Source organism: Gekko japonicus, unplaced genomic scaffold (genome assembly GCF_001447785.1).
Source record: "Gekko japonicus isolate JY-2015 unplaced genomic scaffold, Gekko_japonicus_V1.1 scaffold505, whole genome shotgun sequence".
Classification (NCBI taxonomy): Eukaryota; Metazoa; Chordata; class Lepidosauria; order Squamata; family Gekkonidae; genus Gekko; species Gekko japonicus.
Genome location: NW_015169788.1, coordinates 70,144 through 93,613, shown reverse-complemented (window position 1 = coordinate 93,613; position 23,470 = coordinate 70,144). Strand labels below are relative to the sequence as shown.

General features: G+C 56.8%; 1 protein-coding gene across 1 annotated transcript in view; it reads right to left on the bottom strand.

Moving 5' to 3' along the window:
* Nucleotides 1–23,439, bottom strand: part of OPLAH (5-oxoprolinase (ATP-hydrolysing)) — a 34,310-nt gene extending 10,871 nt beyond the window's left edge. Inside the window, 16 exon segments of the mRNA XM_015416977.1 lie at nucleotides 50–210; nucleotides 313–464; nucleotides 571–683; nucleotides 3,327–3,465; nucleotides 3,555–3,692; nucleotides 4,572–4,742; nucleotides 5,908–6,020; nucleotides 7,276–7,529; nucleotides 7,618–7,685; nucleotides 9,033–9,171; nucleotides 9,366–9,531; nucleotides 13,745–13,940; nucleotides 19,281–19,404; nucleotides 20,864–20,972; nucleotides 22,676–22,867; nucleotides 23,255–23,439. Of these exon segments, the coding sequence (XP_015272463.1) occupies nucleotides 50–210; nucleotides 313–464; nucleotides 571–683; nucleotides 3,327–3,465; nucleotides 3,555–3,692; nucleotides 4,572–4,742; nucleotides 5,908–6,020; nucleotides 7,276–7,529; nucleotides 7,618–7,685; nucleotides 9,033–9,171; nucleotides 9,366–9,531; nucleotides 13,745–13,940; nucleotides 19,281–19,404; nucleotides 20,864–20,972; nucleotides 22,676–22,867; nucleotides 23,255–23,425 (2,406 nt within the window). The 5' untranslated portion in view covers nucleotides 23,426–23,439.
* Nucleotides 23,440–23,470: the final 31 nt, after the last annotated feature.

Genomic DNA, 23,470 nt, shown 5'->3' with positions numbered 1-23,470 from the left:
CCTGGCCGGAGGGCACGAGTGGGGGAGGGCAGCACGCCAGACGCCTCACCTGGAACTGCACGGTCTCTTGCATGGCGCCCAGATGGACCGGGATGTGGGGGGCGTTGGACACCAGCCCCCCGTCCGGCCCGAAGAGGGCGCAGGAGAAGTCCAGCCTCTCCTTGATGTTGGTGGAGATGGCCGTGCGCTGCAGGATGCGTCCCATCTGCTCTGTTGGGGGGACAGGGTCACCGGGTGGGTGGCTGGCTGGCTGCCCCGGCCTGGGCAGGACCGCCCCGCCCCACCCCGCCCCTCCGTGGGCCCCGCCCTCACCTGCGATGCTCATGAAGCGGTGGGAGAAGATGGAGAGCTGGACGGGGTCTCGCTGGGGGCCGACGGGACGGACCGCCCCAGAGCCCACCGTGATGCAGATGTCGCCGAGGCGGGTCACGGCCGCTGTGCAGCCCGGCTCCACCAGGATGGTGCTGGGGGGGGGGACAGGAAGGGCAGGCATGAGCAGCAATGGCCCACCCCCTCCCCTCTCCCCCAAGCCCCTCCCCTTGGGACCGGAGAAGCCCCCCGCCCCCTCACCTGTTTGGGTCGATCAGGATGCTGGGCCCGGGGATGCAGTGGCCCCAGGAGAGGTCCTCCAGCAGGTAGACGCGGGTCTCCTGGTAGCCCCCCTCGAAATAGCAGGAAGTCACCTGCAAGGCGGGAAAGGCCTCCTGACGCCACAGGCAACTAATCGGAGGAATCTGCTACTGGAGGAGGCAGCCATGGCCACAAGGAGCATAAACCCTTTTTAAAGGGGGATAAATTAGACTGATTCGTGGATGGGAGAGAGAGGCCCGTCAGTGGCTATGCGCCATGGTGACTCAAGGGAACCTCCACGTCCAGAGGCAGTCAGCCGCTGAATCTCAGTGCCAGGAGGCGAGCCAGTGCTCCCTCTAAGCTCTGGAGTCTTGTGAGTAAAAATTCTCATCTGTGAACTGCTGGCATTAAAGTTGTAAGCGGGTGATTTAGCTACTGCATAAATTAGTTTGCTCTGCAGCTCCATCCTTCTAGAGCTAAGACGTGTGAGCCAGAGGCTAAAAAACTGTGAGCTGGCTCACACTGACTCAGCTTAGAGGGAATGCTGGAGGCAACCCCAGGGGAAGGCCTCGGTTCTTCTGGCCACTTTTCAGCCCTCCAGAGGAATGGGGGACTAGATGGACGACTGGCCCTCTTCCTAGAACTCCACAGTTTGAATGCCATCTAAAAATGGCTGAGACAAATGAGTTCTGCCCCGCCCCTCCGGGCACCCCACAGGTTGGCCCGGCAAAGGCCCTCCCTTGCAAGCACCCAACTGCTCGGACAGGCAGCCGCCCCCGTCTAACTCTTCCCAGAGGCCTGCCGGATGCCAAGCCTGGAGACACAAGAAGCAGAGAGGAGGAGTACAGGGACATTTCTCCTTGCAGTGGAAATGAGCTGGGTCTGGGGGTGAGACGTGGAGCGGCCAAGTTTGCAGATGACGCAAACTGACTCAGGATGGTGAAAACCAAGGATGACCGTGAAGAGCTCCAGGAGGGTCTCCACAAATCCTCCAGCTTTCCAACCTTTCTCCAACCAGCTTTGCTGTGAGGTTTGCAAGAGATCACAGTGAAGCCAGGACGGTGCCCTGCCCACCGGGGAGGCCAGATTAGGATTTTCCTACTCACGTGGCAGCCATTCACTCCCCCTTCCATCAGCGGGCTCGGTTTTTTAAAAATCAACAACTGAAAAGTGTTACATCAGCGTAACATTGGAACAATGTGTTGATTGGGCTCTATGAATTTCCAGTTTTTTAAAGGAAACCTCTAGCCCCCTTTGTTGTGGAGGTATAAGGGAAAAGGCATCCCTTACAGCAGAGAAGACTGGGAACTTTTAAAAAAACCTGAAGCACAAAACTTAGAAAACATAAGAACATAAGAGAAGCCAACGTTGGATCAGGCCAATGGCCCATCCAGTCCAACACTCTGTCTGTCACACAGGGGCCAACGATACCAGGTGCCATCAGGAGGTCCAGCAGTGGGGCCAGGACACTAGGAGCCCTCCCACTCTTGCCCCCCCAGTACCAAGAATACAGAGCATCCCTTGCCCCAGACTGTGAGTTCCTTGTGGCTAATAGCCACTGATGGACCTCTGCTCCATATGTTTATCCAATTCATAAGACCATAAGAGAAGCCAATATTGGATCAGGCCAATGGCCCATCCAGTCCAACACTCTGTGTCACACAGTGGCCAAAAATACCAGATGCCATCAGGAGGTCCAACAGTTGGGCAGGAACTCCAGAAGCCCTCCCACTGTTGCCCCCCCCCCCCAGCACCAAGAATACAGAGCATCACTTGCCCCAGACTGAGAGTTCCTATCTATATCTTGTGGCTAATAGGGGCCACTGATGGACCTCTGCTCCATATAAGAACATAAGAAAAGCCAGTGTTGGATCAGGCCAAAGGCCCATCTAGTCCAACACTCTGTCTGCCGGACAGTGGCCAAAAATACCAGGTGACATCAGGAAATCCAGCAGTGGGGCCAGGACACTAGGAGCCCTCCCACTGCTGCCCCGCCCCCCAAGCACCAAGAAGACAGAGCATCCCTTGCCCCAGACAAAGAGTCCCTATCTATACCTTCTGGCCCATAGCCACCGATGGACCTCTGCTCCATATGTTGATCCAATTCTCTCTTATAAGAACACAAGAGAAGCCCGTGTTGGATCAGGGCACTGGCCCATCCATTCCAACACTCTTGTCACACAGTGGCCAGAAATACCAGGGGCCATCAGGAGGTCCAGCAGTGGGGCCAGGACACTAGGAGCCCTCCCACTGTTGCCCCCCCTCCCAAGCACCAAGAGAATACAGAGCATCACTTGCCCCAGACCGAGAGTACCTGTCTATACCTTATGGCTAATAGCCACCTCTGCTCCAGATGCTTATCCAATTCCCCCCTGCTTATCCAATTCCCCCCTGAAGCTGTCCATGCTTGTAGTATGTCATAGATATTGCCACAATGTCATATTGATATAATGAAATTCAATTTACTTTTTTCAAAAAATTGAAAGGGCCCCCCAGGGCAAGGGGGGGATGGCTGTGCTGGGGGGGGGCTGAAGTGGGGAACCTGCAAGGAAAGCTGCCACGTGGGAGCCCCACTGGAGCCATGCTTCATCAGCAGCCACGACGGCAACGGGGAAGCCGCCCCCCGGCAACAGGGAGAGGCCACAAGGGACCCAACCTCTACTGCCGATGCCCTGGGGAAGGGGAAGGCGGACTGGATGGGACCCTTTTCCACGCAGGGCCTGGGGGTGGGGGGGTGAGAGCGCAGAGCCCCTCACCTTCTCCACGCGGGCGGCCCCTTTGCTGGCAGCGACCGCCTCCTCCTGGCCCAGCCCGGTCGTGGCCGTGCCCCTCACCCGGACGTCATCCACCAGGACGGCCCGGCTGGGGATGGTGAAGCCAAACTCCTGCAGGTATCTGACGGGAGCAGAGTGTCAAGAGACAAGTGGCTGCTGTGCACGTCCCCTGCCCGGCCCCAGGCGACCGGAGGGGAGGGGGCCACTCACCGGGCAGCGAAGGAAGCCCCGAAGTCGCCGGTGCGGCAGGAGGCGGGCGTGGCCGGGTAGCCCTTAGCCGAGCACATCAGCGCGCAGTCCGTCCGCTCGTAACGCAGGTGGAGGAAGGCCTCCGTGATGATCTGGGCTCTGCTGGGACGGGCAGGGGAGGGGAGAGCCGGTTCGGTGTCGTGGTCGAGTGCGCAGAGGACTCTAATCTGGGAGAACCGGGTTTGATTCCCCACTCCTCCTCCACTTGCACCTTGCTGGGTGACCTTGGGCCAGTCACAAGTTCTCTCAGAGCTGTTCTCTCAAGGACAGTTCTCTCAGAGCTCTCTCAGCCCCACCGACCTCACGGGGTGTCTGTTGTGGGGAGGGGTGTCAGGTAGCCCTGTCAGGGATCTGGAATGTGGAGCGGCACCCTCCTCCTCTTTCTCAGCTCTTCCCTGTCCAGCTACTGTGCGCTATCTCTAGCTTGACCTTGTAGTCTCCAGCTGCATTCTATTCGGCTGGGAAAAGTAACGGCTTTTCGCCGTGCCCACTTGCTTTTGCCTCCGCGCGCGAACCATAATAATTGGCTTCAGCTCACCGGCACGGGGGGGGGGGGGGAGATGTTTGATTTCACTATAAGTCAGAGAGGCCCTAGTACTGACGGCCACTCCTGACACAAGCTGTACACGAGTTCTTTAGTGCTGGAACCACTAATAAAGCAGTTTTCTTCTTATGAAGCCCTGCGTGGTGTGACCTGACTAAGAAGCCTGAGAAGGGGAAGGGGTAGGAGTTTGTGAGCCGCTCTGAGACTCCGAGTGAAGGGCAAGGGGAATAAATCCAGTCTCCTCCTTCTCCTCCTCTTCTTCTTCCAGCCAGACCTTTCCCCCACCGCCCAGAGTGCTGGAGCGAGGGCAGCCAAAGGGCCAGTCGCCCAGAGAGACCATGCCAGGGCCCCCGCCAACCCCTCCAGGCACCCCGCAGGCAGCAGCGGCCCCAGCCTACCCCACTTCCCCAGCCACCCGACCTGTGCGCCCCTACCTGGAGAATCCCTGGGCCTCCAGAGCCCGGACGCACTCCTGCTCCAGGGCTGCCACGCGCTCGTCCAGCCGGGCGTAGGCCCCCGGGGCATAGGGCAGGGCGCAGGGCTCCTGGGCTTCATGCACCACGTCGGCTAGAGCCAGCCCGTAGGCCGACAGGATCCCGCTGTACCTGCGCAGAGGAGGAGGAGGAGCAGGAGGGGGTCGGCGGCCTCGCCTTCCAGCCCCCCGGCCCCCCCAGCCATCCCCTCTGGGTTCCCCCCGGGGGGAGGAGAGCCACGGCAGGGGGGGGGCACCACATGGCCCTGCCCGCCTCCTGCCCGCCAAAAGAAGCAAACCCACATGCAGCCCCCTTCCCCCTCCCGGGGCCCCTCTCCCAGGACATCCCTAATGTGCGGGTGGGTCTGCCTTGGCCTCCGCTTGAAGGGCAGAAGGAATCCCCACCCCCACCCCCCAGTCTGGGGTGTGTGTGCACAACTCAGTCCCCTGAGATATCCAGCCTAAAGACGGCTGATCTCCCACAAGGAACCACAACTCAGGGATTGCAACAGTTGGGGACCCTGGAGCAGGGCAGGAGTCATTTCATAAAAGAAACAACAACAACGATCATCATCCGGGGTCATTTCCTGCAGGAGCGCACAGGAGCGGAGCTCCGACAGTAAAGAGCCCAAGGGGTGGGCACATGCAACAAGCCCCACCCCCTGCTCCCAGCAGCCCTCAGTCAGAGCAAGAAGCAGCCAGGTAAGTTGCAGAGCTCCCCCCTGGCCCCTCGGTCCAAAACAGTTGCCCTGGTAACGGCAAAACTTAAAGGTCCAGTGGCACCTTTAAGACCAAGTTTTACTCAGGTACGAGCTCTCCCCCCTCTGCGAGGACAGATCTGCACGTTCCCCCCCCCCCATAGCTAGCCATCCAAAACAGTCCAGCGGAGCCTGAGCAGTGGGCGTTGCCTTCTGACACACTTCCGGTGAGGTCAGGGGGTGTGGCATATGCAAATAAGTTATGCTAATGAGTTGTGCTAAAGAGCTCCTGCGCCTCTTTTTCTACGAAATGACCCCTGGAGCTGGGTCATGGCTAGCCACACTGGGAGTGCAGGACCTTAGGCTGGAAAGCACTCTGCACATTCCCAGAGGGATTCCCAGCAATGAATGCACGCAAGTTGGCATCTCAAATCAATTCTCAGGCAAGGGGACATCCAGCTTATTCTACTGCGGGTAGGAAATGTTACCCTCAGCCAGGAACAAAGTCTAAGCCGGGGGGGTGAGTGTGCAGACTCCCCCCCACCTTCACCTCCTGCTGCAAGCTTCAGTCCCCCATCCCCCCCCTCCCAGGCCACGTACTTGTGGATGAAGACTTTGCTCATGCCCAGGGTCCGAGCGATGGCACAGGCGTGCTGCCCGCCGGCACCGCCAAAACAGGCCAGGATGTGACGCGACGTGTCGTGGCCCCGTGCCTGCCGAGACAGAGGGAGGGAAACCATCAGGGGCCGCACCAGTCAGGGCAGTACCTCCACCCACACGTGTGGGGCTTGGGACAGAGGGCCCCCTCACGGCTGGGCCTCCCCCTGGGCCAGACTCCCTCGCAGGGTGCCCAAGCCCTGCGCCGCGGGCATCTTCTAAGGCGAGGGGGGGCAGGAGAGAAAAAGAAGAAGAGATTGGATGTATACCCCATGGCCCTTCGCTACCCAAAGGAGTCTCAGAGGGGCTTACAAACTCCTTTCCCTTCCCCTCCCCACGACAGGCACCCTCCTGTGAGGGAGGTGGGGGCTGAGAGAGCTCTTGAGAGAAACGGCTCTTTTCTCAAGGACAGCTCTTATCAGAACGAGGGCTTGCCCAAGGTCATCCAGCCAGGTGCAAGTGGAGGAGTGGGGAATCAAACCCGGTCTTGGATTTGCTCGTTTGATTTTAACTGGAAAAAGAAAACAATTCTAGGAAGCTGTCCTCAACCACGAGGAAAAGGGGGTGTGGAAATGTTTCAGTTAATAAACAAACGGGGCCTGGAAGTCAAAGGAAACGCCGGCTCTCCCTGCTTCCCAGACAGGCCACGATCCACGTGACGCCACAACTGGGCCTTCCTGAGCAGTCCCGCCCTCCGAGCCCCCCGGCTGCAACCGGCTTGGAAGGGGCGGGCGGGACTCCGCATTGGGGGGGGCGGGGAGGCTCCTGGAGGGAACAAGAGCCATTCCTGCTTGAGGCCCCCCCCCCATGGCTACACTCTCCTCAAGGACCAGCACTCAGAAACGCCAGAAGCCAGGTCAACCCTGAATCTCCTGAGAAGCGGGAGAGCTCCCTTGGGGGCAGGCAGCCTGCCCCCACCTCCTCCACCTCCACCCCTGCCTTTCTGTTCCCGGGGAGAACACCGTCCTGCCCCCCCCCCACACACACACACCCCGATTCCCAAGTCACCAGAACAGGCTGCAGAGATTTCCCCACGCTTGGCTGAAGAGGAGCTGTCGGAAGGGGGTCCTTAGCAGCCTCCCCCCGCTTTCTCCTCCTCCACACACGCCCCTCAACCCGGCAGCCGCAGTTAGGCCGACGGCAGACCTCAGGAACCACCCAAAGGACACCCAGCGGGTGGAAGGGGGGGGCAGAGCCTGGGAAACATGCAGAGCTCACAACTCCATCTGGCCCGCTCAGACGGGCTGAGGAGACCCTTCCCACGACCTGTCGATGCCACCCCCCGGAAACCAGAGCCGGGGGAAGCCCTACCTGGGTCAAGGCCCGGATCGGCCGGCACATGGCTTCGTTGGCCACCCGGATGAAGCCCATGGCCACCTCCTCCACGCCGAGGGCCGAGCTGGGCCCCAGGTAGGCGTTGATGCTGGCGGTAAGCTCTCGAAAGGCCCGCAGGGCGGACTCTCGGGAGAGCGGCTGGTCCTCGTGGGGCCCAAAGATGCGGGGGAAATACTCGGGCAGGAGGCGGCCCAGGCACAGGTTGGCATCCGTCACGGTCAGGGGCCCTCCTGAAAAGGAGAGGGGGCAGGTGCTCATTGCGTGTCCACCCCCCGCCAGCCCCTCCCCCACGCGCCGCAGGGAACCCGCCTGCCTCACCTTTCCGGTAGCACGTGGGGCCAGGGTGGGCCCCAGCCGACTCGGGGCCAACCACAAAGAGCCCAGACCTGCAGTGCAAAAAGACGGAGACACCTGACTGCCAGGGCGACGGGGACAGGCGATGCCAAGGGACAGCTGCGTGCCCCCAAATGGGGCACGGAGGAAGGGACAAAGCAGGGGCCGGCTGCCTGGGCAGGGGGCGCCAAGGAGCTGGGGGGGGAACTTATTATTGGATCGTTATTTATACAGGACCCAGAAGGGTATGGTGCCCTGAATGGACCTGGGCAGCGGGGGCAGGCTTCCACCTTGCCAGGTGCGTGCCCAGGAGCTTGCGGGGCAGGGGTGTGAGAGGAGCCCCCCCAAGCACTTGAATAGCTCACATCTTATGGTGAAATCCCAAAACTGGTTGTTGCTTTGAGTCTTGATATACTTCAAAAGAGATAAAATGTTTTTTGGGTTGTTTTTTTTAACGATGTATTGTACAGGTTCTGCCTTACATTTTTTATCCACAGATGATTATAACATATCATAAATAATTTTATATTTTTTTGAAAAATATTTTTACAATAATTTCTACATATATAATAAATCATCTTAATCAAAAATATCAAACGTGCTTTCCACTTTAGAGGAGCTTGTAGCTCATCAAAAAAAAATTTTTTTTGCAGCGTTCATTGAAGAGAACTTTGGATTAAAACTTTGGGTAACAACTTTTCACTTCTTTGAGACTCTGTCTAATATGAGATTACTAGCATTGTAACCAATTCTGTTCTTGCTATCTTGTATGTTAGTATGTGGCAACCTTGTGCTGAAAATTATTGTTGAACTCCCTGAGGAAGATTCGGAAACAGAAGGATATCTGGACCTCTGTTGGAGGAAGACACGAGCACATGTTATAAAGAGACTTTAAGGAGTCCTCCCTCTTGAAACTTTATTTAACAGAGGAGGACTATTATTAAAGGTTGTACAATAGCTTTTGAGATTCTTGGAGATGATTTTTGATATTTTTGATTAAGATGATTTATTATATATGTAGAAATTATTGTAAAAGTATTTTTCAAAAAATATAAAATTATAAAATTATTTATTTATGATATGTTATAATCCTCTGTGCACGGTACTTGTCGTATGTTGGTTTTCCTACTTACCGTGGGTCCTTGTTTGGTTTTGTGAACTACATTTATTACGTACAACTTTGAATGCATCGAACTCTATTTCAGGACAGTAATGCGAACGTTTGGTATTATACTGTTTGTAATCGTTCAGCTCCATATGTATTGCCGTGTGGGGTTCTTTGCTTGAAAACGAATACGAAAGGTTAATCTCAGGAAAGGAGAGACCAAGGCCAGGTGCACACGGTGCTGGGGGGGCAGGCCAGCATGGCAGGACAGGGGGGGGAGGAGCCAGGAACCCACCTGAAGAAGAGCTGCGAGCCGCCCCCCGCAGCCACGGTGTTGATGTCCAGCTGTGGCGCCTGGATGCTGATGCCGGCCGTGGTGGCCTCAAAGACATGCTCGTACTCCCCCGCGTAGCGGCTCACATCCGTGGAGGTGCCTGTAGAGAGAGATATCAGGTCAGCCGTGCGTCCCCGTGTGTCCCTTGCCACCTGCCGCCACCAGGACTCCCCTCTGCTGCGGGGGAGAAGGCCCCGACTGTGTCCTGCGCCGCTTTCTTTACCCCTCCATCCGGGAAAGACTCTTCCAGGCCAGCCCCACCCCCCTCCCCCTGTGCAGCCGCCACTCACTCACCGCCCATGTCGAAGCCGATGACGGGCTGCCCACCCTCCTGGCGGTAGGTGGTGACCGCGTAGCCCACAACTCCACCGGCGGGGCCCGACAGGATGGCGCGAGAGCCACTGAAGGCCTCCATGGGGGTGAGGCCGCCGTCGGAACGCATGAACAGGACAGGCACGCCCTGCATGTGGGGGGGGGGAGCACAGGAGACCCCGTCAGAGATGGGGCCAGGCTGACCCACCTAACAAAGGGGGCAGAGACAACCCCTGAGCACCTTGTCCAAAGCGCAGTGTGACATCCAAATTGGGGAGGCTGCTTCTCCTTTAAAACACACTCTGTGTACTTGAACTTAGTAGATTTCCTGCTGCCACCAGGAATTAAACATTCCAAATCTCTCTCTTTTGGTAGAATGACCCAGTGTCTGGGCACTTCAGAGGACTACGTGGCCCTGAGGAAGGACTGTTCTGATTTCTGGGATAAGTTTAAACAAATAATGATTTATTTATAAAATAACAAAATGGGTTTCTGAGTATTCTTGAACTGTTGTTGAAGAAAGAAAATATAACTGACAAAGCTTGGCGTCACACACAGTCTCTCATACACCAAAACAACTCTGACAGGTTTATCTCTCTCATATATATAGCCACACAGGCTGAACTCTCTTGATCATAGTCACACAGGCTAAACTTTGCCTTTCTTAGCCACACAGGCTAAACCTTCTGCTGTAGCCACACAGGCTGAACTCTCTTGATCATAGCCACGCAGGCTGAACTCTCTTGCTCATAGCCACACAGGCTATACGCTTCCTCTGTCATACAGACTTTCACACCAACTCTCCACACTCGTCCCTTCAAGAACACTGAATCTCCTCACAGACACCCCTCCTCCCACTCTCTCAGTCATCAGCCAATCACATCCCACTTGTCTCCCTCTATCACTCTCCTTACACTACTGCAGTCACACTTGACATTTAAAGAAGCACACACAACAATATTACAGGCAGTATGCAGAGCTCTTAAGTGCCTTTCACTGCCCCAGCAGCAGCCACGGCTCGCCCTAGGAAACAACTCTCAATAATTGGCCCATCAATGAGTATGCAAAACGGGCTGGCTGTTTAATTACTATCCTCCAGTACAGTTCCGTGTAGGCCTTGGTCTCTCTCTCCTGCCGCTGCAGGGATACCAGGCAGGAAAGGTTCCGCAGACACCGCCAGCTCCTTTCCTGGAGGGGGGGGGCGAACACCAACGTGAGAAACAAGCCCAGAGAGCAGGTTCCCTTACTCTTCAGCGGGGCTGAGCTGACGAGCCGTGCAGCCGCCCGTCACCCCCCCTCAACCCAGCCTTCTCGACAGGGCTGTCGTGAAGACACAAAGGAGCGAGAAAGACCACAAGCACCACCCGGAGCTCCTGGCAGGGAGGACAGGGGACGGAAAACAGACCAGACACGGAATCCCCCCAGCCCATCGGAGGGCTTTCAGGCACAACCCCCCCCTTCACGCTCCCCCAGCAGCAACCGCGCTGCTCTGCTCTCTCAGGCTGGCTCCTGTGCAGCTCCCAAGCAAGGCCCCCCCAGGGCGGGAATGACCCAGGGCCCCCAGCCCCACCCCCACAGCATTGCCCGGGAGCCTCACAGAGAGGCCAGAGAAGAGGGGCCAAGACCAGTGTGGACAGAATGCCACCTGCACGGGGGTGTGTGTGTGTGTCTCGGGGGCAGTGTTCCCTCTGAGCTGAGTTAGTTTCTTAGCCTCCTCCGGCTCACACATTTTTTGTCAGGATGGCTCCGGAGCAAACTAATCTATGCGGCAGCCAAATCGCTCGCTCACAACTTCAATGCCAGCAGCTCACAGAGTAGAATTCTTGCTCACAAGACTCCACAGCTTACGGGGAGCATTGGTGTGGGGGGAGGTACAGAAAACCTCCCCACCCCGCCAAGCTGCACAGTGTGGCTCCCCTCCCATCTGAGACCCCACCCCTAGCCACTGCCTTTCCAAGGGTCATAGGCAGCCACTGTGGGAAGGCGAGAGAGAAACAGCGCCGTCAAGGGATCATTTCGTAGAAAAAGAGGTGCAGGAGCTCATTAGCATAACTCATTTGCATATGCCACACCCCCTGACATCACCAGAAGTGTGTCAGAAGGCAACACCCACCCCTCAGGCTCCATTGGACTGTTTTGGATGGCTAGCTATGGGGGGGGGACGTGCAGATCTGCCCTCACAGAGGAGGGAGAGCTCGTACCTGAATAAAACTTGGTCTTAAAGGTGCCACTGGACTGTTTTGGGCCAGGGGGGGCAGGGGGGGCCTCTGCAGCTTACCTGGCTGCTTCTTTCTCTGACTGAGGGCTGCTGGGAGCAGGGGGCGGGGCTTGTTGCATGTGCCTGCCCCCTGGGCTCTTTACTGCCGGAGCTCCGCTCCTGTGCGCTCCTGCAGGAAATGACCGCTGGCGCTGTCACCCTCTCTCTCTCCCCGGTGCTGCCGAGGAGGCCCCCCACCTCCACCCCGAGCCCCTACTCTTGCTGAAGAACAGGAGGAGAGCCTAGCTGGATCAGACCACCATGCCCCTGGCGACTGGCAAAGAATACTCGGGGCATTTATTCTGCTTGAGAAGATCTCTGCCATCTCCCCAGGAGCAAAGGCTCCGCTGGGTGGATCAAAAATCCCCGCCCCCCCCGTAAGACTGAGGGGCCCCCATCCTCCGAGGCTGGGGGATGCTTCTCCCGGGGGGGGGGTTAAACTCCAGGTTTACAGGGAAACCTGGGGAAATCTAAAGAGAAATATTGGGGTGGGATTCAACTGTCCCCAAGGCAGCCACAAGACAAATGGAGGGTAGGAGGGTGGGGGGAGAAACCAGAGGAAATGGGGGGTGGGGGTGGAGGAGTGGGATGCAACTCCCCTTCCCTGGGAGCCTCCAGAATTTGCGCCAGACCTCAACCCCCTGAAAATAGCCAAGCGACCAGATGCCGGAAGGGCTGAAGGAGGCCCACGAGAGAGACCCGAAGCATCTGTCTCCAAACACAGCAATGCAAAAGGGAGCCAATGAACTCCCACAGCCAGTAGAACAGCAACTCTTAAATAAAGATCAGCTGTGAGAAAAGGAATGGACGGACACCAACGCCCACCAGCAGCACCACCTGCATACCAGACACCTGCACCAGGCCGGCAATGGGAATGGGCTGGCAGGGGGCGCCAGAGAGGGCAAGACCAGCTGCCGAACAGCCCAGCGGCCCTGCAACACTGCCAGGCGCCAGCCAGGGCCCCATGACTCCAGAGCGGCAGGCCCCCAAAACAGCCCCCCGGGGGCAAAGATGGATTTCACAGCACCCCTCAGAGTCACAAGCACCACTGTGCGTAGTGGCTACAGGGCTGGGATCTGGGAGCCCCAAGTTCGAATCACCTCTGCCATGGAAGCAGGCCCGGTGATACTCTCAGCCTCGCCCACCTCACAGGGTTGTGGTGAGGATGACTCGGACAAGCGGTGAATGATGCCAGCTCCTCTGGGGAGAGAGGCAGGGTACGAATGAACACTGAGAGGCGATACGACAACCATCTTCGAGTACTCGAAGGGCTGTCATACAAAGGATGGTGCAGAGTTGTTTTCTGTTGGCCCAGAAGGCCGGACCAGAACCAACGGGTGGAAATTAAATCAGAAGAGTTTCTGGCTAAACATGAGGAAGAACTCCCTGACAGTTAAGAGCGTTCCTCAGTGGAACAGGCTTCCTCGGGAGGTGGTGGGCTCTCCTTCTCCGGAGGTTTTCAAGCAGAGCCTAGATGGCCCCATCTGACAGACATGCGGATTCTGTGAACTTGGGAAGATCATGAGAAGGGAGAGCAGCAGGAAGGATTGCCTCAGTGCTTAGTTCTCGTGGCCCCTTCTTACACGCTCAGGGGAATGCTGATGGCCACTTTGGGGTCAAGGAAGCAGTTTTTCTCCAGTCCGGTTTGGCCAGGGATCCTGGAGGTTTTTTGCCATCTTCTGGGCATGGAGCAGGGGGTCACTACGGGTGTGGAGGGGAAGATAGTTGTCGCATTTCCTGCCTTGTGCAGCGGGTTGGACTAGATGACCCTGGAGATCCCTCCCAACACTAGGGTTCTATGAAGTCAGTATATCTGCCCGGAGACTGGAAACAAAGCAGACCCTCTTCAAGGGCCTCAACAGCAACCCTGGAAGGGGGGGCGGGACTCCCACTGTGAGGGCCACCAGCGACCATTCCCAATGCACTTTTCATTTACCAAGTACTTTTAACTGCGCAACACTCCTGCAAAGTAGGGCGCATAAAGAGAGCCTCGAGAGAGAGAGCCACGGAACCAAACGGGCCAAAGGTGTCTGTTCTGGTCTGCCCACTCCCATGAAAGCCCAGCCCACCCCCTCCAGAGGAGACAAGGCTCCCCCCTTCTCACCTGGAGCTGGGAAGCAAAGCCGGCCCGAAACCCCTCCAGGTAGCGGCCGATGCAAGGGGTGAGGTAGGCGTCCGCACACGCTGTGTAGCCCCGGGGCACAGCCCGCACCATCGCCATCACCTCGGAGGAGAGCGACACCTGCCGGAAGCCCATTTCCCGGGCCAGGGCTCCCACCTGCTGCTCGTGGTTCGGCCACCTGTTGGGGACAGACGGGGCTCAGCAGGGCCAGCCGGAGGAGGCCCTGCAGAGAAGAGGCAGCGGACACCCCTTCCTACAGAGATCCCCGGAGCAGAGGTCATTTGGGAGGCTCCGAAAAGATATTGGGGGTGGTTTTTTTTTGAAAGACCAGGAGAGGCCTCTCTCCTCTGGCCCAGAACCCGAGCCCCCTCTTCCTGGTCCCCAAAACACCTCCAAATCAGGACTGCGTTTGTCCTGAAGAAAAAGATCGCACACGTGCCCCCACCCCTCACCCCCATGGACCCGCCGTTCCCTGCCTGCTCAAAGCAGCAAGGATAACCAAAGAGAGATCATGGGATAAGCGAGTAGAAAATTGTCAATGGCAAACATGATATTTTTTATGGAGGGAATATCACTCTTTGGGGATATTCAGTTTGGTGCCAGTTTGGTGTAGAGCCAGTTTGGCGTAGTGGTTAAGTGTGCGGACTCTAATCTGGGAGAACCGGGTTTGATTCCCCACTCCTCCTCCACGTGCAGCTGCTGGATGACCTTGGGTCAGTCACAAGCTCTGGCAAGAGCTGTCCTTGAAAAAGAGCAATTTGTGTCAGAGTCCTCTCAGCCCCACCCACCTCACAGGGCGTCTGTTGTGGGGAGGGAAGGGAAAGGAGTTTGTAAGCTGCTCTGAGACTCCAAGTGAAGGGCAGGGTATAAATCCAATCTCTTCTTCCTTCTTCTTCTTCTTTTATAGATTTTCAAAAAACAGATCAATATTAATACTAATACTAATACATTTCTGCACATTCATGCAAGTATAAACATCAAAAAGTGATTTCACAATGCTGACAAGCACAGTCCAGTCATCTAAAGTTCTTCCAGAGAATAAATCTTTGTCTGTCTTGTACTAATATTGGACTGCAGAACCACTCAAGTCTTTGAGGGAAGGCATACAGGGAGGAGGCTATGTAAGAGAAGGTTCCACTGAGCGTGAGCCTCCGTGCAGGGAGGCAGCGGGCAGAAGGACTCCCTGAGTCGACACATATCCTGTTCTGAAGAAGCCTTATGGAACAGGTGCTGGAGCCGGCCTGTCTGCAGATTCGTGACCTTTGTGCCATTCGTCTACAGTCCCAATATTAGTACAAGAAAGACACAAAGAAGATGTCTTCTCTGTGGGAACTTTAGATTATTGGACTGTGCTTGTCGACACTGTGGAATCATCTCGTGATGTTCATACTTGCATGAACGTTTGTTGTTTTTGTTCAGTCGCAGTCGAGTCCGACTCTTCGCGACCCCATGGACCACATCCCGCCAGGCCTTCCGGTCTTCCGCCGTCCTCTGAAGTTTGCTCAACTTCATGTTCGTTGCATCTATGACACTGTCTAACCACCTCAACCTTTGCCGTCCCCGTCTTCTTTGGCCTTCAATCTTTCCCAGCATCAGGGTCTTCTCCTCCAGGGAGTGCTCCCTTCTCATTGGGTGGCCAAAGTATTTGAGCTTCAGTTTCATTATCTGGCCTTCCAGGGAACAGTCAGGGTTGATTTCCTTTAGGATTCACCGATTTGATCTCCTTGCAGTCCAAGGGACTCTCAAGAGTTCTCTCCAGCACCATAATTCAAAAGCATCTATTCTTCGGCGCTCGGCCTTCCTTATGGTCCAACTCTCGCAGCCATTCAAGTACTACTGGGAATACCATTGCTTTGACCATATGGATTTTTGTTGGCAGGGTGATGTCTCTACTTTTTATTATGCTGTCTAGTTTGCTGTGTTTGCATGAATGCACAAAAATGTATTAGTATTAATACTGATCTATTTTTTGAAAATCTATAAAAGAGTGTAAATACATCACAGTTGCTACTGTCTATTTTCTGCTCAAAGCAGCAAGCAGCTCCTCCCCCCGTGCAGTGTTGGGGGGGGCAGCAGGAGGGTGGCACAGTCCGAACACCGAGGCCCTGCACCCCAGAGCCCCACATCCGGGGACTGACGTTCATCAGGCACCCAAAGTGAGTCACTCAGCAGTTTCTGGCACGAATTCCATTTCCGGTTGCAAGTGCCAGCACTGCTCCAGTGTGTGGGGAGTAACGCCCAAAACATAAAAACCACACATGGTTGGAGGGGGGAGAAAGGGGTGCATGCAGGGGAAAGACTCCAAGGCCAAAGGGAGCCAGGCAAGGTGTCGTCTTCGGCAGGAGAGAACACATTCAGACATGTGGCACATTCCTGGGACGCTCTCTGAGCCAGAAAGGACCAGAATGTTCCTGGGGAAGCAAAAATGAGCCTTGTGCCACCATGAGAACAGTGTGTGATGCACGGCGGGGGTGCCTGCTAGACATGCATTAATATGTTTGCTGCATTTCTTGTCCAACTAAGGTAGGACTGAAGAGTTCTAAAAGACCATGCAGGAAAGGAGGTCTCTGGAGAGGCGGCACTCCTGTTTTCTAAAGAAACAGACAGGATCGTGTGCCTCTTCTCAGCACTGCTCCCCACTGTGACGGGGGCTCCAGGTTCCAAAGAAAGCGGGCAAGGCCATTGCCTGGCAGGGCCTGTAGCTGGCAGGTAGTCCGGAGCCTCAAACAGCGGCTGCTGAGGGGCCGGGTCAGAGAGGAAGGCTGCTGGCTCTCCTGAGCGGTGGGGGCCTCCTGCCAGGGACGGAAGCAAAGGGCCCAGGGCCTCCAACAGCACCCCTCCCTTCTCGGCAGCCTCTCTGCTCCCACCCCGGAATCTAGGCGGCCGCCGGGAGGAAGGAGAACTGACTGCAGAGGGGAGGGAACACAACTATTGCCACAGCAGCTGCCCGGGAAGAGTAAGCCGGGCTGGCCGCAGTGGGGTGGCGCTGGTTTCACCGCCCTTTCTCCATGGCCAGCTGGTCCCCCTCCACATGCCCAGGCAGTCTCACTCTCGCAGTTGAAGCAGCCGGGCCCCATGAGGGAGAAGGCTGAGAGGGAAGCCCTCCCCCCCCACCACCCCAGATGCACAAGGGGGAACAACTCTACACACTCGAAGATACATTAGTAAATTAAAAAATGTCATTTTAAAAAATCCTCCAATGTATTTTTTTTTTAGATGTCTGCAAACCTGGGGCTTTTTCTCAGGTCCATAGAAAGATCGGTCTTGTCTGTCCGTGGCCCCAGTCTCAAGATTTAAGGATCCACAAACGAGGCCACAGTCAGAATTAGCAAAACTGAGAGTGCATACGTATTTACAGTAGTTCTATCATCTTATATTGTGTGGGTGTGTGGTGGGACGGCGCAGACAGTGTCCTCAGCCATCATGTGACTCTTCTGGATGGCAGAAGCTGTGCTTGAGACACTCTGCACACTGTGGAGTGTGCGCCACTGCTAGAGTGGTTCTTCGTACCATGAAGAATCCAATGAAGCTGGATTACAAAAAGATCAAACAAAGAACAGTATACTGCATTCACAGAATTTGGATTTTACAGTTAAGAGAATACTGAACTAAAGACTGCAGAACAAAGATGGAGTCCAGTCAGGCACTTGTAAGCTCAACAAAGTTTCATTCTGGGTATGAGGTGCACACGAACGTTTGCACCCAGAATTCAATGCTGCTGGTCTCAAAGGTGCCTGACCGGACTCAAACTTTGTTCTTCTGCTTCAGCCCAACACGGCCGCCCACCGGAATCTACAGGAGGTAGAAGACCTCAAGTAAACCATGCAGTGGGGGGCAGGGGGGGCTACCTACAAACTTCACAGGGATGTGAATTAAAACTAAGTAACCCTTTACTCTTCACATGGCCCACAGAATTCCATAATTCCATTTTATTACATCTAATTACATTTTATTACATCTAATCTAATACTTGAGGACATGATTGCAGTCTTCAAGTATTTGAAGGGCTGTCATGTAGAAGATGGAGCAGATCTATTCTCTCTTGTTCCAGATTGCAATACTAGATCGAATGGGTGGGAATTACAAGGGAGTCTAAATATCAGGAGAGACTTCCTGTCAGAGTGGTTGAGCAGTGGAACAGACTGTCTGGTGAGGTGGTGGAGGCTCCTTCGCTGGAAGTTTCCAAGCGGAGGCTGGACGACCATCTTTTGGGTATGTTGTAGGGCTATTATCTTTCGGCTGTGCTCCTGCAGAGTGCAGGGGGTTGGACTGGATGACCCGCAAGGTCCCTTCCAACTCTCACATTCTATGATTCTACGATTTCATGATTCTATGAATTCAATTTTGCAAAACAATCAAAGAGCAGGAGCCTCCTGGTGGGTCGTCCCTCCTGCCAGACAGGAGCCTCAATGGAAAAAGCAGGACGCCACCCCCAGAAGGCCCTGCCCAGCTGAGCAGAAAAGGAAAGGATCCTATATGGCCGCGCAGTTTGCGTCTTTCTTCTCCGTAAGCTTCTCACACCTACGTGCATGCACACGCGCCTCGTCTGACCAAACTAAACATGCAACTTTCAGAGAAGTGGGGTCAAGTTCCGGCAGCCACAGAGCGGCTGGGGGAGGGGAGGGGAGAACAGTTAAAAAATAAAGCCCCCCTCCTACTGGGCTCGGAATGCTGCAGGGTTGGCAGCTGCAGGAATGCTGCCTCCACACACACACACACACACCCGCCATTCCCTGGGGCTGCTGTGTATCTGTGGGGCATGCGGGACCCAGCTCTTTAAAAACTGGCACGCCTAGCTTAGCCCGGAGGCTACAACTCGGAAAGCACCGCAAGACTCCTTGTTATTTCTACTGCAAAGAACCGCGGCCTCTCCAGACTCTTCGCAGCAGAACCTCCTCCTGTGGAATTCCCGGCATCTCCATTTCCAAATCCATCCATCCCCCCCCCCCTCAAGATCAACCCCGGGCCTGCTGGGGATGGAGCTGCCGAATGAGAACCTCCCCCAGGCGTTTTCCTGCTGGATTTGCTCCTTTGTCGGCAGCTAATCCGCAAAGGCCTTGTTGCATAACAAAGATTTACTAGATCCTCTGAGTGCCTTGCCGGGGAGGGTGAGGAGGGGGGAGAGGAGCCAACCCGGGTGACCCCCGAGGCTTCAGGGCAGGAGTGGCCATCTCTCAAGGGCTGGTTGGCAGGACACCGACTGGGGAGGGGGCCTCAGCTCCCAACATACACTTTGGGGACAGTCCCGCCTCCCAGAGATCTGCCCCCTTCCTGGGGACGCTGCTGCTTTTGCACAGAGGTAACCCCCTCCCCTGGTCTGCAACCCCCCTTGCTCCCTCCTGTGCCTGCAGACCGCCTCTCTGCATTCCCTTGCACCAGGCTTGGGTCTGAAGCGAGGGTGCTGCTCCTTGGTACCCCTCCCGGGCTTTTCAAGGGCTTCCCAGAGTCAGAGGCTGATTGGGGGTGGCCCTGCCAGGGGCGGAGCTCTGCAGTGGCCCGGATCTGGCGCGGAACTCACGCGTAGGAGTGCAGAAGTACCACGGCCAGGCTGTGGATCCCCTTGGCCAACAGCCCCTTCAGCGGCCCCCGCAGGGCTTCCAGGTCCACAGGTCGCTGCACCACCAAGGAGTCACCCGTCACCCCTGGACAAAAAAAGCAAAAACTAAATGTGAGTCCTCAGCTGGGATTGGACAACCCCCCGCCAGCTCCTCCCCAGAAGCCCAAAGCCACCCTGCCACGGTTCAATGGCCCTGGTCCGAGCATTAGCCCTCCTCAAGCCAGGCCAGACCTCAGGACGGGGCGAGGAGGGGGCAGCGGTTCTGCCCACCCCCAGCCTGCTTAGAGCCCTGAGCGCCACCCTAGTCACACAGGCCTTGCTTACGTCCAGGCTAGACTACTGCAGCACACTCCACGGGAGACTGCCCTGGAAGACGGGTTGGGATTCAGCGGGTGGCCCGTACAGCTCGACGGGCCCTTGCTGCCACGCGCCGCTCCCAGAGGCAGAGCCAGGGCCCACTCCACTTGCGCTGCCTGCCTGGGGGCTTCAGGGCCCCACCCCAGGTGCCGGTTTTGGCCACAAAAGCACCCAACGGTTTGAATCCAGAGCCACAGAGGCACGGTTCCCAGGGCTGTCTGAGCATGCCCATGGCCTGGGATTATCGCCCAGCGCTGGTTGGGACCCACGGGAGGGCTTCTTCGGCCCCTAAGCCCCCGACAACCTGACAGTTCCCTCTCCTGGAAATGAAGTCGGGCCCATCACTGCCGTCCTGCCAAGAGTGGAGCGAAACCTTTTTGTTTCCAGAATATCTTCAAATGGGGTTGAAACTGGGGTGGCCACTCTGAAATTGTTCATGCCCCGGTACGTTACGTTTACTTTATATGATGGTTACGATTAAGTAAGGGAGGGACCCGTGAGGACTTGTAGGCGCATCTCATCTCCCTATATCCCCCCCCCCACACACACACACTATTCCTTCTTTCCCTGGCAGCTCCCCATACAGCCTTTCTTGCCTTCTTCTCTTCCCTGCCCCACACCCGTCTGCAGCTTTTCCTCCTCTTCCAGCCCCTCCCCCTTCCTTCCCGCCACCCCACTTTTTGTGTGCTCCCCCCCCCCTTCAGCTTCTCCTTCTCACCCAGCCCTTCCTTCCCTCTCTCCCATCTTTTACTTTTTCCCCACCTCCCAGCCACTTTTGACTGACAGAAGCCGAGGCTTGGAAAGCTTTGCAATACTGTTTGGGTTGCCTAACAACCCCCAAGATAACCATCTGAGAACGCTGTCTCCTGAGGTTCCAAGATTCAGACATCTCTTAAATCTACAGGCAATGTTTCAATTATCTGCGCGGGGGTGGGGGGGTTAATCTTCACAAAGTTTGCTTGCTTGTTTTAGATTCCAGATTTTCCCGCAGACCTGGGAGTTCCCCTGGGTTTGTGGCAAAGTTCCCCTGGTTTGTCCTTGTCCCCACGGATGTGCGTTTTTTGATCCACACTCTGAGGCCCAGATCGGAATTAGATATTGATCGTGTGTCGACCTACTGTGAATTGCTATAAGTATTTTTTGCTAGAAAGGCAGCGTGAAAATACGCCGAATAAAGATGTGGCTACCTGTGACTGGCTGGCTGTTGGCAAAGAGCCGACATCCTTCCTGATAAAGGATGACACGCTCGTCCACTTCCACGACTTCTTCATACAGCACCTCTGGCATGGACACAGCCTGTGAAGGAGCAGGGGGAAGATTTTTTGGGGGGGGAGATCAACCAGCGGTCAAGACCTGATAGTGGGGGGGGGAGCAGTTACCCTCCCCAGGGGCCACAGCCAGATATGCCAGGAATGTTTCAGGCCTACACAGTCCCAGCTTTTGTGAGCAAGCTATTAAGATTGTTTACATGAATGGAAAATCCCCTTCCTATGCAAATTTGTGCAATACATGAACAAAACCCCATCCTTTCACTACCCTTGGGTGGGACAAAGGCCAGGCAGGTAAAAGGCCTTAAGAGAAAAGTAACTCCCAGGAGGTTCCCCCAACATTTCCACCTGGGGCCGGCCGGCCTCCAAGGCCAAGTGCTCGGGGTGCCTCTTGCTCCCCCTGCTGGCCATCCTAAGAAACACAGGTTCTTTACAATGTATTCCGCAAATTCTTGGAGGGTGGATTGATCAGCCGCGATTGGCCTGAACACGCTCAGCAGCGGGATACCTCCAAATACCAGGAGGAAGAGGACTGGCGTCTTCCTACTCTTGGCTGAATGCTGCCGAGCTCACGGGACTCTGGCCTGATCCTGTCAGGCTACCCATTATTCCCTTCTGGTGGCTACTCTGGCGCTTCCCAGACAGCCTTCCAAGGCCTGCCCCACGGGGGGACAGCAGCGAACGGGGGGGGGGGGACTTCAGGGGCTGAGAACAGCCTGCCCCACTGAGGGCCAGCAGGGGACCAATGCAGAGCAACTGTCCCTGCTGGGGAGGGGGAAAAAGAAGAGGAGATTGGATTTATACCCCATGGCCCTTCGCTACCCAAAGGAGTCTCAGAGCGGCTGACAAACTCCTTCCCCTTTCCCTCCCCACAACAGACACCCCTGTGAGGTGGGTGGGGCTGAGAGAGCTCTGACAGGAACGGCTCTTTTTCAAGGACAGCTCTTATCAGAACTACGGCTTGCCCAAGGTCATCCAGCCAGGAGCAAGTGGAGAAGTGGGGAATCAGACCCGGTTCTCCCAGATCAGAGTCCATGCACTTGACCACACCAAACTGGCTCTGAAGAAGAGATTGGATTTCTACCCCGCCCTTCACTACCCGAAAGAGTCTCAGAGCCGCTTACGATCTCCTTTCCCTTCCCCTCCCCACAACAGGCACTCTGGGAGGTGGGTGGGGCTGAGAGAACTCTTGACAGAAACGGCTCTTTTTCAAGGACAGCTCTAGTCTGAACTAAGGCTTGCCCAAGGCCATCCAGCCAGATGCAAGTGGAGGAGTGGGGGGATCAAACCTGGTTCTCCCAGATTAGAGTCTACGCACTTAACCACGACACCAGACTGGCTCAGGGAGGGTGATGCCCATCAAGGTCACGATGCTGGGGGGGGGAGGAGAGTCATGAGCAGTCCAACACAAACAAACTTGCAGCCTGGCAGGCGGGAGAGAGGGAGGGGCGGTGCCTTAACCTCCAGGAGGCATTAACCAAGTCCACCCTTTTGTTCCAGTACATTGGAGGGGGGGCACTTTCAGCCACCCGCGTGCCCACTGGACCGGAATGCCCCACCGCCTCGGCCAGCCCCCAAGAGCGGCTCAGCTCCCTCCCCCGCGGCCCAAAGGAGATGGCAGGGGTGGCTACGGAACTGGAGCAAAAGCCAAGCAAAAGTTCAGGAGGAGGGAGGAGGAGGAAGGGCTCCCCGCACCCTCCCAACCCCATGCAGGCCCCCGCGGGGACTGACCAGGTCGAAGATCTTGGGCCGGGCCTGGGTGCCGATGCCGAGCAGGTCCTGGAAGCCGCGGGTGATGAGCAAGGCCAGGCGCTCCCCCTTCCTCTCCAGCAAGGCGTTGGTGGCCACCGTGGTGCCCATCCGGATCCACTCGATGCGCGCCGTGTCCAGGGGCCGCTCCTTCGGGAAGGGGGTGCCGCATTCCTGGGGGGAGGGGGGGCAAGGGAGAGGTTAGGAGTGGGCATGGGGGGGTGCCCTTCCACGACACCTGGCACCGCTGGCCCTGGCAAGGGTGGTGTGGGTCCGCCCCGGGCCCTGGCAGGGAATCGGCCGCGGGGAGCAAGGACGCCGCAGCCGGGACAGGTGGGGGCCCGTCCGTCGGCAGAGCGGCCCTCCCTCCCTCCCTCCCTCCCTCCCGCGCTCTGCGGGGCTCCGGGGGACCTCCTCGCCACCCAGGCGGTGTGCCAGGCGGGCCAGCCGAGCGGCCGGCTCCGCGGAGGGGCAGCAGGGATCCGCGCCCCGACGCCCGGCCTCAGCCCACCCCCGCCGCGGCGGCCGTCGAGGAGGAGGAGGAGGTCTTCGCCCGCCCACCTGCTGGAGGATGCGGCGGATGCCCTCGGTGGGCGCGTCGCGGTAGCTGGCCGGGTCCTCGGAGAGCAGCTTCAGCACGCGGACGCGCCCCCCCGGGCAGCGGGCGAAGACGTCGGTGAAGGTGCCGCCGCGGTCGATGGCGAACTGGAAGCGCTCCGGGCCGGACGGCATCTCGCCCTCGCCGGGGGAGGAGGAGGAGGAGGAGGAGGAGGAGGA